General features: G+C 37.9%; 1 protein-coding gene across 2 annotated transcripts in view; it reads left to right on the top strand.

Annotated features, from left to right (window-relative positions):
- Nucleotides 1–12,697, top strand: part of LOC128982900 (kinase suppressor of Ras 2) — a 149,311-nt gene that overhangs the window by 76,148 nt on the left and 60,466 nt on the right. The window contains exons 7-13 of one of the 2 annotated variants that reach the window (XM_054401958.1): nt 1,556–1,696; nt 1,969–2,094; nt 2,707–2,807; nt 3,846–4,010; nt 8,903–9,034; nt 9,668–9,841; nt 11,857–12,042. In XM_054401958.1, the coding sequence (XP_054257933.1) occupies nt 1,556–1,696; nt 1,969–2,094; nt 2,707–2,807; nt 3,846–4,010; nt 8,903–9,034; nt 9,668–9,841; nt 11,857–12,042 (1,025 nt within the window). Of the gene's footprint in view, nt 1–1,555; nt 1,697–1,968; nt 2,095–2,706; nt 2,823–3,845; nt 4,011–8,902; nt 9,035–9,667; nt 9,842–11,856; nt 12,043–12,697 lie in introns of both variants that reach the window. The other variant, XM_054401957.1, reaches the window with a different exon arrangement.

Below are 12,697 nucleotides of genomic sequence, written 5' to 3'. Positions count from 1 at the left end.
AACTTAATTAGGTGAAGAAGATGAATAATTTTTACTATATAAATGGAGTTTATGTACTGTCTTAAATGTAAACAAAAAACCAATTCTAAAGACATTCAAGTTATAAAATTGAAAAATAAGAGTATGATCAAAGCAAAATGTTGTAGCCTATATGTAATTCAAATAAAAGTTCCTTTACAACATTTTCCTCCTAGTAAATGGCGAACTTCAACTCGTTTGATCTTTTCATTATCAGAAACCAATTCATGTTAACTAATGAAGATCGGGATATTATATCAGAAAAATGATAATTGAATGAAGATATGATAAGATTGTTTCCGAATAAATTAAATTGGGAAAGAATTGCTCAATATCAAACATTAAGTATTTATTGACGAGTTTATTAATTATCAACTTAATGCTTATATTACTTTGGTTTGTGAATATCAAAATTTGAATTAAGACTTTATTGATAAGTATAAAAATGATTTGGATTGGGAAATAGTGTTAAAACATCAAAATATATCAGCAAAATTCATAATGGATCATGCACTGAATATTGAACAGTTTAAAGAAAAAATGGATTATGATGAGATTGAATAAAACATCATTCCAAAAATATTTATATTAATTATTCTTAAAACTATTCTTTATTACTGAAATTTTACTGGTTTTAAAAAACTTTAAGATTCTTAATTTTTCCCTTAATAAATGGCTAATATTTATGAAATTGAAAGAGCTGAATATAACAATTTTTATCCATTATCTTAACTAAGTTTTATTTTTAATTTTAAACATCAAATATGTGTTTAGTGAACTCTTAATTATAAAATAACTTAGTTAGATTATATAAATATAACATTAAACTATTATTCTATCAAATGTTGTAACATAAAAGTATATGAAGAAGTCTTGTACAAGAATATATTCAAGAAGTTAATTTAAATTTTACCACAATGTCCTATAATGTGGTTGTAGATGATAACACTCACAATACCTGATGTTTTAAGTAATTTAACATAATGGTTAATCTTAATACTAAATGACTTTGTACATAGGTCGTTCATGAATCTCCCTTTCAGCACTGGCTAAGAGAGTTGCAATTCGAAATTTAACTTCTTCACTCATCATGAATCGTAAAAAAATAATTATTTACACGCAATAATCAACGCACACACTAAACTAGAAGTTGCACACAGAAGCTACTTCCAGCCTCTTACAAAACTGAACGAAAATAACAACTATAAAATAGTAGCGGTGAGTTTTGACCTTCACTCGATTCTAGGAATGAGGTGTGTGAGGTACAGTGACACTCGCACTGCAGACACCACTCAAAATAATATAATCTCGAAAAATAAAACATCCCTGGAGGTTACTTCTGTGATGCAACCTCTGATTATAACATTTTTAGCAATATTGGTGACTATCTCAGCAAATTGGAAGGTAAACCCCAAACAGAATGTAGGCTATATTTATTAGGCTGAGAAATATAACGATAACATAATTAACTATTCTAATTATTTTATATCAGTGAACTAATCAAAAAGATTGTAACTATCCTGGTATGATCTTGCAGCCAGTCTTCAAGTGCCCAAGTCCCCTCGTACACCAACCATCTCTCGAGGTATGGGCCATGTCATCAATCACCGCTTCACCAAAACCTTCAAGATGATGACTACGTGTGATTATTGTGACAAACAAATGTTTATTGGTACAGGTGGGTGATAAAAATCAAACATAAGTTACCAATCAACTAGTCTATCCAAATATCCTGTCATGCAAAACATTTCCTCAAATAGTTCAAATCCTGAAATTTCAAACATCACACTAGGTTCCTAATCTTTTAACCAAACACATGAACCATTTTGACTTAAATACATGAACTCTAAATTTCACATGCATAATTTTAATATTTTCTATTTCATTCATTTTTAAATACCACTTAAATCCTAACTGTATCAGCAGTTTAGTTTTGCCTTTTTGTTACAGGGTTAAAATGTAAAGAATGTAAATACAAATGCCATCGAGACTGTGAGCCTAAAGTTCCACCATCATGTGGTCTGCCCAGAGAGCTAGTGGATGAGTTTAGAAGAACTATAACAGGAAATCAAGACGGTAAGATCTCATAAAAAATGTGAAAATAGGGCTTTGCTTCAATGTTGCAGTTAATTTTTTTAAGTATATGTTTGATAAATGTAATTGCTGCCCTAGTTTGAAGTGAGCTGAAATACTATCAATGTTATTACAATAGAAACCCTCTTATCCGGACTCCTCAGGACCGAGGCCAGTCCGGATAACGGTTTTCCGGTTAAACCGACGTCCCCAAAAACTCGTAAAAACGGACCGTTTAAATGCGTATTTTATTTAGGAGAGCATTTTATTTAGACACGTGATCACTTGTCTCAAATCTTTCCCTCGAGAAAGGTCGTTTCAGTACCGCCCACTTCCTACCGATGATCTAGTCCGGTTAAACCGATGTGCTGATAAAAATTGTCCGATTTAAGAGATGTCATTTCCGCCGAGTGTAGTCCGGTTAAACCGATGTCCGGTTAAAAGGTGTCCGGATAAGAGGGAGTCTACTGTATTGCAGTTACTGTGTCTGTATTAACTTAATAGTTGTTATTCAAAGTACCACCACTGCAATATTGAATAGAAATTTTAATGGATATTTAAGTATTTAAGCTAGTTTACAGCATGTACGTTAATACATCTGGTGTTTGTTTTCAGTGTTTGCACCAAGTCAGTCTCCTATCATCAACAGGCCGTCTCCCAGTCATAATCCTCTGACTCGAAGAGATCGCAAGACCATCAACGTTCCACCATTTCCAGTAAATAATAAAAATGTATTCCTGTCAACTATTATCCACTACTAACAAACTCTTTAAGTGTACACTGTTGACGTGAAACTAGAAGGAATATTTGTAGGTAAAAACTGTAACAATATAATTATGTAACGTTGAGCTAGGGTGCATGTGGAAGTAAGGGGGCAAGTAGTGATGAGTGATGTGTTGATACCAAAATGTACAATTCTCAATACTGATACCATTTTCCCAAAATGTTACAATATTTTCTATTTGGATAGGCCTTACACTTCACCAACACCTATCTTTATGTCCTTACACAAAGTAATTTTAAAGTAGCGGTTTGTTTCTGGAAAAATGAAAATCTTATTATATCTAGAGGTGTGCCAGCCTGAGACTTAATATCAAGCTGAGCTCAAGGCAATATCGTGATTACCTCCTTTGGCCTTGGAGACATCTTAGTCTTTTGCTAACGCGGCAAAATCCAGAATATCTTCCCCAGTCATGGAAGCATGGTCTCCTGCGGTCGAGGCAAAATCCAGAATATTACCCAGCAGTATTGGGAACATTATCATCATCTCCCGCAATGTGGCGAAATATTTAATTAACTCCCGCCGTCACAGGAACATCATCGTTTTACTTATGAACATCTCCTGCGGTTGTGTGGACATTATCTTCGTCGTCCTCTATTGTTAAACAATTTTTATAATCTCCTGTGGCCTTTTAGACATCATGATTGTCTTCCGCGATTGCGGCAAAAGCGTGAATTTTTTTATCAAGGGATCTTTGTAGATGTTATTGGTATCGGCAATGACTTCTACCAATTTGTGATACTGATACCAATGTCAAAGTATCGGTGCTATCAAGAATTGCCATATCCCTAATTTTAAGGATTTTTGATGGGATAACAGTCTTATCGGAGTTGGAATGAGTCCATCCTAGGCTAATAAACTTAAACAACTTGCACTTTTTGTAAAATATATTATACCTTACTGTCACTAACAACATTCGTAATAAAGAAGGCTTGAGTTGAAATGCCCAGTTAAAGCGTTTGGTTGTCTGCAGGGAGGGCTGGACTCTTCGTCTAACACATCGAGTTGTAACAGTTCTACTCCCAGCAGCCCTGCACTGGTGCCCAGTCATACACCGGCTGCTATCATCACCAAACACCAACAGTTCCACTTCCCTGACGTGGTCACTCTTCAGACCCACCCTCTGGAGAGATCTCAGGTATGCTAAAAAACCTTCACTTTTTCTTCAAAATAAGGACTAAGTTGTTATCATTGGACTTATTTCACATTCAAATTTAATTTTTGATTGTAGCCACCAGATTACAATCAACACCAAATTTGTTTAAGTACCTGCTTCTTTGTAATCCAACTAATTGTTGCTTGAGGCGCAAGTTATCATCCGGACGGACACACACATTATGAAATTCAAGATTCAAGATTCAAGATCCAAGATCTTTATTTGTCATTAAGCAATACAAGTATTACAATAGACATCGTCAAAGTTTTTTTCTTTTTTTTTCTAATAATACATACAGTTAATTTCCTGTTAGAGTAGGACCTTGCATGAAGAATGCACCAAGTGAGTAGCAATCACTCTTTAAAAAATAACAGTTAAACATAATTAACTCTAAAATAAATAACTTAATAATTTACATGTCAATGATCAAAAATAAAATCTGTAAATATAATAACAATAAAATCTTTAAATATAATAACAATTAAATATTTAAATATATTAATATTAACATTGATGTTCTAAAAACATAGGGAACTAATATCACAGGCCAGATAATCGTCTATGGAATAAAAAACATTTTCATTAAGCCATTGTTTTATAATAGAAACAAATTGTTTAAAGGGTACAATCCATGCCTTTTTTGGCAATTTATTGAATAGTTGTATCTTCATACATATGTGGCTGCTCTTTGTTTTTTCCAATCTTACAAAAGCTAAATCTAATTGATAGTTATTCCTAGTATAGTACTGATGAGTTTCGTTTCTAGTTGTAAAATTTTTCAAAGACTCCTTAACATCTATTAGACAACAGTAAATATATAGATTAGGCAAAGTCATTATTTGTAATTCTTTGAATATTGGTTTACAAGACTGTCTTTGTGGTTTATTTTTGATTGCTCTCAGTGCCTTTTTTTGCCATCCAAGAGCAGTCTGTGCACTGCAAGAGTTGCCCCATAAGGTTATACCATATCGTAGATATAAAATATATATAAATATATATACAAATTTGAACGAATGGTGTTTTTGGCCTCTGGGGACATCAAAATGAAAAAGTAAATCGGTCCCGGGCCTAGGTCTTACCATGAGACCTATGGTAATAGCTACTTCCCAATAGGGAAATTCGCTAAAAAGTCAATAGATGTACTAATGCTTGTTTTATTGATTAAAATTATAATAATTCAAATTTAGTTTTATTTGACTACATCTTGTTATTCAGATACCTCTTAAAAAAGTGGATTATGTGGTAGTTTTGACCAGGAAAATATTACAGTAGTTGGAATCTGAAATTAACATCCAAAAAGGGCATTAAAGTATAAGAAAGATAAAGGAAATTTTACATTCAAATTCAACTGTAGCCTACAAAAAAAAAAAAAACATTGGACTTCACTTTTCACCCTTACAATCGGTTAAAGTATTTAAGTATAAAAAACAGTAACTATTGAAAAAAAACGAGTATTTTAGTATAAAAACAGGAGGGGATTTACTCATTTATTGTTGTCGAAGGAACCGAAGCTCCCCGATGGCTACCCGGTACCCATGGCGTAGGCCGGAGCTTACGCACCAACCCTGGAGACACCATGGGGTGGATGACTTAAGGTCATCAAGCTCATCGGCTGCCAAACGGCAAATAACCCATCGGAAAGAGGGTTGCCCCTCAATCCTAACCAGGGATACCGACTACTTGGTCAAGCGTCTACTCCACCTGGGTTCCCCAGGGTACGAAACCCTGAAGGACCATAGTGGAATGCCCTGACGCATTTAGTGCAAGCAACACTCGGGACCTATCTAATGCCTGACAGGCCGAAACCCGCCATCAAAGCCAGGAGGAAGGGGACCATCAGCAAGCTGACGGGGGGAACCCCAACCACCTATTTGCACCACTACCCGATCGAGGCGATCCCATTGCTGGGAAACCAGAGATAACCAGGGCGATAGATCCCCAGATACCCCTGGCGGGCTTGATCCCAACTCCCGATCTACTTCATCAGGGTTTCCCAAAAGGAGGCAGGTTTAGAAGTGGGACCCACCCGGATGAACCTATCCACCAAAGGTGGCGACACCCTTAACTCAATTGAGGTTCCAGGGAGAACCCCCCACACTCTAGATAACCATACCTTCCGGGCTCAGAGACAGGGATTGGCTGATGGAGTGCGCCCAGCCGTTGCCCTCACACTGCGGAAAGTTGCGTTCCCCTAGAGTGTCCCCGTGAGCTTACGGGTACTTGCCCGATTTCACCTCCAGGAAAGGCTACTTCCAAAGTCGAGGATTTGCCACACAGAATGCTGGTCGCACAGAACAAGCAGGCCGAAGCCCATAGAACCATAGTCACAGGTAGATGGGAGATTGATGGCGCACTTCCACCTCTCCGAGAGCTAAACACCCCACCAACCTGAATGGAGGAATGTCACTGGAGGCTCCCCCTAAGGGGCTGGCGCTTACCAGACGTCCATGACTATGGCCTACTTGAAATGCCGATTCCAACACCGGACAGTTACCTCCCCATTGGGTACTTAGTGGTTGCCCGTCTTTCACCTCCCAGGTACCAGAGCCGAGGATATGCCTCACAAAATGTCGGTCGTACACAACAGGCAGGGCAGGCCCGTAGAACCACAGCCACAGGTAGGTGAGAGAATTACACTCTGAGAGCTAAACACCCCACCATCCTGGATGGAGGGATGTCCTGGATGTTAGGGGGGCTCCTCTAAGGGCTGGCGATCCCAGTCGTCCATAACTGTGGCCTTACCTGAAGTGCCGGTTCCAACACCGGACAGTTACCTCCCCTCTAGGGGCACATATAATCACCGCCGTCATTAGAAGCTTTGCAACATTCGGGAGGGGGTGGCATCTAGTGGCTAATGCTACGTAACCAATAGTAGCCTCAGCGACCGCCATCTTCTAATAATGTCTGGTGACAGCTACTCCCGCGATTGGCGAGTGGAAAATACTGTATTTAATAAATTAAGTAAGACTGTTCAATTTTATCCAGGTAGACATTCTTTATTTTTAAGTAAGTTAATTTTAAGTTTAATTTAGGGATGGACGGGATTGAATTTTTAGTTCGGGACGGGACGGGACGGGATTTTTATTTCCTTCCCGATTTTCGGGACGGGACGGGACGGGATTTTTTTCTGTACATAAAAAGAAAGTACTGTATTGTAGTTACCAAAAAAGACATACGGAATCAATTTTAACCATTTGTGGCACTGATCTATAAAAACAAAAAAATGTGTAACAATTTACATGTACCTATAGAAACTTGTGACTCGCGGGTCACGGGGTGATGGTCTGTATGACTCACGGTCACGGCGCAATCGTCGTCATGACTAGCGGTCACGGCGCGATCGCCGTCATGACTAGCGGTCACGGCGCGATCACCGTCATGACTCGCGGTCACGGCGCGATCGTTGGTATGACTCGCGGTCACGGCGAGACCGTCGGTATGATTCCGCGGTCACGGGGTTATTGTTGGTATGACTCGCGGTCACGGCATTATCGTCGGTATGACTTGCGATCACGGCTCGATCGTCATCATGACTCCGCGGTCACGGCGCGATCGTCGTCATGACTCGCGGTCACGGCGCGATTGTCTGTATGACTCCGTGGTCACGGGGTTATCGTTGGTATGACTCGCGGTCACGGCATTATCGTCGGTATGACTCGCGATCACGGCTCGATCGTCAACATGACTCCGCGGTCACGGCGCGATCGTCGTCATGACTCGCGGTCACGGCGCGATCGTCTGTATGACTCCGTGGTCACGGGGTTATCGTTGGTATGACTCGCGGTCACGGCATTATCGTCGGTATGACTCGCGATCACGGCGCGATCGTCATCATGACTCACGGTCACGGCGCGATCGTCTGTATGACTCCGTGGTCACGGGGTTATCGTTGGTATAACTCGCGGTCACGGCATTATCGTCGGTATGACTCGCGATCACGGCTCGATCGTCAGCATGACTCCGCGGTCACGGCGCGATCGTCGGTATGACTCGCAGTCACAACGCGATCGTCGGTATGACTCCGCGGTCACGGGGTTATCGTCGGTATGACTCGCGGTCACGGCATTATCGTCGGTATGACTCGCGGTCACGGCATTATCGTCGGTATGACTCGCGGTATCGGCGCGATCGTCGGTATGACTCGTAGGCGGTCACAGCCCGATCGTCGTTATGACTCGCGATCTCGGTGCAATCGTCGGTCCAATAATCACGGCCACGGCGCGATCGTCGTTATGACTCCGCGGTCACGGCGTAATCGTCGAAATGACTTCGTCTCCTGCGTTCGCGGACCTATCGCTCGCAATAACGGCGTTATCGGAACCCGCGAAGCGGAAAAATCGCCGTCGATCGGACCAAATCCCGTCCCAAAAAATTCCCGAGTCAAATGTAATCCCGTCCCGATAATCGGGAATATTTTTTTCCCGAAAAATTCCCGAAATTTCGGGACCCGTCCATCCCTAGTTTAATTATAAGTTCAGAAATACCTTATGATTCTTGTGTTTACATTTTTCTTGTCAATTCATAAAACTGTCATGGCTACTTTAGTCCCATAATCCTAATGTTAAAAATTGGAAATTTTAAGTTCTTTTTAAATTGCATTAGCTGTTATCTAATTGAAATTTGTTTGTTTACAAACCATCTCACTATTAGTCTAAGTAATCTTGTTAAATTTGGCTGAAATGTGTTCAGCCGTTATTGAGTGATGGTGTTATATTGTTTGCATTGAAGTTGATCCCAAAGAGCTTCGCTCGCTCCGCTCAATAAATAAATAAAAAAGAAAAATACTGTAACATGTTTTGTTTATAAATGAAAATACAACATTTACAATGTGAGGAATAGAAAACTAGTGGAGTAATCAAGTGTTGTTGATGTAGGACTCTGACAGGACAGTGTCAGGCAGTGTGAGCACGGACTCTGAACACACCCCAGTCAGAGTTGACAGTCAGGACAGTCAGGTGTCTGACAGTGAAAATGTCGACAACAGGGGCTGGCCTAGACAGAACAGTGTAAGTGGCTTGAGTTGGTCCTAACTATACATTACATAAATGCTACAATACTTACTTACTTTTATTTACTCTGTTAACACTGAACAATTTGTTTGTCAATACAATTTTATTTTTGAGCTGAGCGATTATGCCACACTTTTCCTTTTGCCTCGGATTTTATAACGAAAATGCAGGGTGCCCGACCGACCTTGAAACAGGGAAAACTGGGAATTGTACTCTAATTTTGTTGACAGGAAAAACATATGTGAACGGTCCTTAAATTTGTATGGAACCAGGCAATTAAAAATTTTGAAAAACCCCCAATAAAATCCTGCAATAAACTGGTTTGTAAACCGATAAAATTTGTTATGCAAATTCTAATGTACTGTTGTAAAATAAATAACCTTGGTATGTTATTAATTTATAAAAAAGTTATCAATTTACTAAACTAAAATATCTTAGTTAAGAAATTACAACTAATTAAACACATCAAATTCTACTAAATTTATATTGTTTTGACCTAAATCCGCACTCATCATTAGAAAGTTAGACATCAACAAAGAATCGGTCTTTTACTTTTCATCTTGTCAACAGTATGTGACTGCTCTAATCCATGGACTATCTTTTTACTTAAATTTGGTTTTATGATTGCAGCTTTCAATGAGAGAGTGGGACATACCATTTGACGAGCTGAAAATGGGGGAGGCCATTGGTACGGGTCACTTTGGCACCGTGTACCGGGGTAACTGGCACGGAGATGTGGCTATCAAGGTGCTCAACATGAACTACATGGACGACGACAAGACCTTTGAAGCCTTCAAACTTGAGGTGGGCTACTTTTATTCGTATTTGGTAACTATTATTTTCTGTAATTGTGTTTGATCCAATTTCCAACGGTTAGGAGTACACAAACACATAAACCCATTCTGCTGAAGTATTAGAACTGTTGTTAAATTTACATTGTTTTGTTTTGTAACTAAATTAGACTTATAGTTGTTGACTTATAGTAGTTGACATTTATTGTTACATCTTTGTTAACCCAAAATTGTTTTATCAGTTAAAAAATAGCTATCATCTAGTTACTGTATTTAAACTGTATGACCAATTTAAATTATTGAAAAGTAACAGAACAAAACCCAACCTGATTGCAAGGATATTATCACAGTGTTCCGCAATTGTGACATATTCGTGAGCAATTGGAAAAATCTTGTATGATCCCTGCATTTGCAAAGAGTTGTTATTGTCTCCCACGATCTTGGCAAATTCATTGCATATCAACCAATAAACCGAAACCATAATTTTCCATTAATTCTCAGTTGCAGATTTTTGCTAAAAAAAAAACTGGTTAAACCAACCCATCCCTAAAATTTTAATAAATGATTTTTTGAAGCTTCAAGAAATGACCTGTATTTGCTGCATTCAAAAACATATGTTAATCATTTATTTTAACATTTTTGAATATCAAGTAACTACACAAAACGTTCTGCATATAACATAAATATGTAACTAATAAACCCATACCAACATATTTTTTTTCCTGAAATTAAAATAAATTAAACTCCTGACACCAACATAAACATGAATATTAGACTAATTAGAACATTTAGTGGCTAATATATCGTTATGAAACTGAGTCGTTCCAGTTATAGTATTTAAGATGCCTTTCTAAGTTCAGAATACAATTTACTGTGTTTGCTCTATAGCTACCAGCTAGTGTGGAAACAGTGTTAAAAATAACAATAATGATACAAAAAATGTCAGTAGATTCAAGAATAAAACTGCCAAAATCTTCAATTTCGAAACTTTTGAATCTCGAAACTCGGTGATCGAATCTCGAAACCGAAACTTTTCCCAAGTTTTGATGGTTTTGAGATTCGGTTTTGACACATCACTAGTAATAAGGTAGAGGGAGACTAAGGACAGTGAAAATCACAGTTAATCCAACATGGTATAAAAAACTGACAAACCCATAAAAACACTGTAATACTGTGTAAATAAAAATTTCCAATAATGTCACAATTTACATTTCTTATCAACAAAATACAATATTACACAGTCATTAATATTGCGCAATCATGACATTTCAAGTCTGACCTTGGTTCAGTTTACAAACTGTAACGTTTAATCACATATTCTCTGTGCCCTAACCCACCTAAATTCTAGCCAAACACTACATAGCAATAAATCATGTAAAGAACAAAACAAAACAGTGATGAGTTTTGTAAGCTTCTGCTCATGATAGGCCGATAGGCTACCGCGCGTCTACCGTACTGTCTTTACACAAAAGACAAAAGAGGAATGTCAATAATAAACTATAGCATTTTTGTTGCCATAGTTGAAACAAATCATATTGAAAACAATGCAAACGTTAGATAAGTCATCATAAAAGTGTATAATCATAGTCTAATTAAAGATAATAAAAACACTTGTAAAATCAATATAAAGATAACAATGTTTCTCTTCATCCAAAAATTTTAACAAATCACCATAGTTGCTTATCACCCAATCAGTTTACTAAGCATAACGATGTCATCAGTCCTCAGTGAATGAAATCAGTTGTGGAGCACAGCAGACAGATGTGTAAAACTGAGCAGACGAATGTTACCGCAAGCGTTTACGTCACCTTTCCATTTCATTTTCATCAATAAATTGTGATTTAAAAAAAAACAATAATGTGGGGAGGGGGGTTTGTTATATCGAGGGAAAGTCGCAGAAATTTGTTAAGTAGAGGTTAAATTTGCTATGTAGATGTTCTAATAATGATAAATTCGATATTATTGAGTTGTCTTATTGTAGCTGGGATCATCAATTATACAAGTTTCACTTGTAATTTGTTGATGTAGGTTGCCATATTCCGCAAGACAAGGCACGAGAATGTAGTGTTGTTCATGGGAGCTTGTATGAAGCCTCCGCGACTGGCCATTGTGACAAGTATGTGTAAAGGAATGACTCTCTACACCCACATACACCTGTGTAAGGACAAGTTCAACATGAACAAGACCACATCTGTAGCTCAGCAGATATCACAGGTAGAGACAGACACATTGCTTGCAAACAATATATATTATGAATATAGGTATGGTTTGTCGCTGAGCGCTGTTTAGTAAATTACTACAGTAGGCTATTATGTTGAAAACATTGTAAAAATTTGTTCTTGTAAAAATTAAATTGGACTGTAATAATTTCAGTACAAATAACTCAAATTTTATATGATATTAACCCTCCCAGAGAAAAACATCGATGCATTGATGATAATGACACGCTCTGGGGTGTCAAGCGTCGATGCATTAATGGTTGTGCAGATGGTGTGGCATACTTTGACGCACACATTGGTGATTTGGTCATGTGATTTATGATCCTAACCAAATCGTTCATGTTGGAAACGATAAATGGACACATTATTTTAAACAGAGGAGACAATTTACCACAATTCACAGGCCCTAAGAGCCAGCTTTGATGATTATTTGATTAATTAAAGCATTTATAATACAGAAATATCTTAATCGTTCAACATATGGAATATTTCATATATAAGTCAGCTGGACATAACGTGAACTAACATTTGAATAAATACCAAGTAAATTATGACGGAATATATGAATTCGAAATTTGGTCTACATGATCTGAAATTAATTATTAATTAAATATTACTACTCTACGACACAATACCTGAAGGGGGGCCTC

Source organism: Macrosteles quadrilineatus, unplaced genomic scaffold, assembly GCF_028750875.1.
Source record: "Macrosteles quadrilineatus isolate MER2022 unplaced genomic scaffold, UCM_ALF_1.0 Scaffold_1__1_contigs__length_201487025, whole genome shotgun sequence".
NCBI classification, from domain to species: Eukaryota; Metazoa; Arthropoda; class Insecta; order Hemiptera; family Cicadellidae; genus Macrosteles; species Macrosteles quadrilineatus.
The sequence above is the reverse complement of the archived record's forward strand: the minus strand, read 5'-3'. Positions and strand labels throughout refer to the sequence as shown.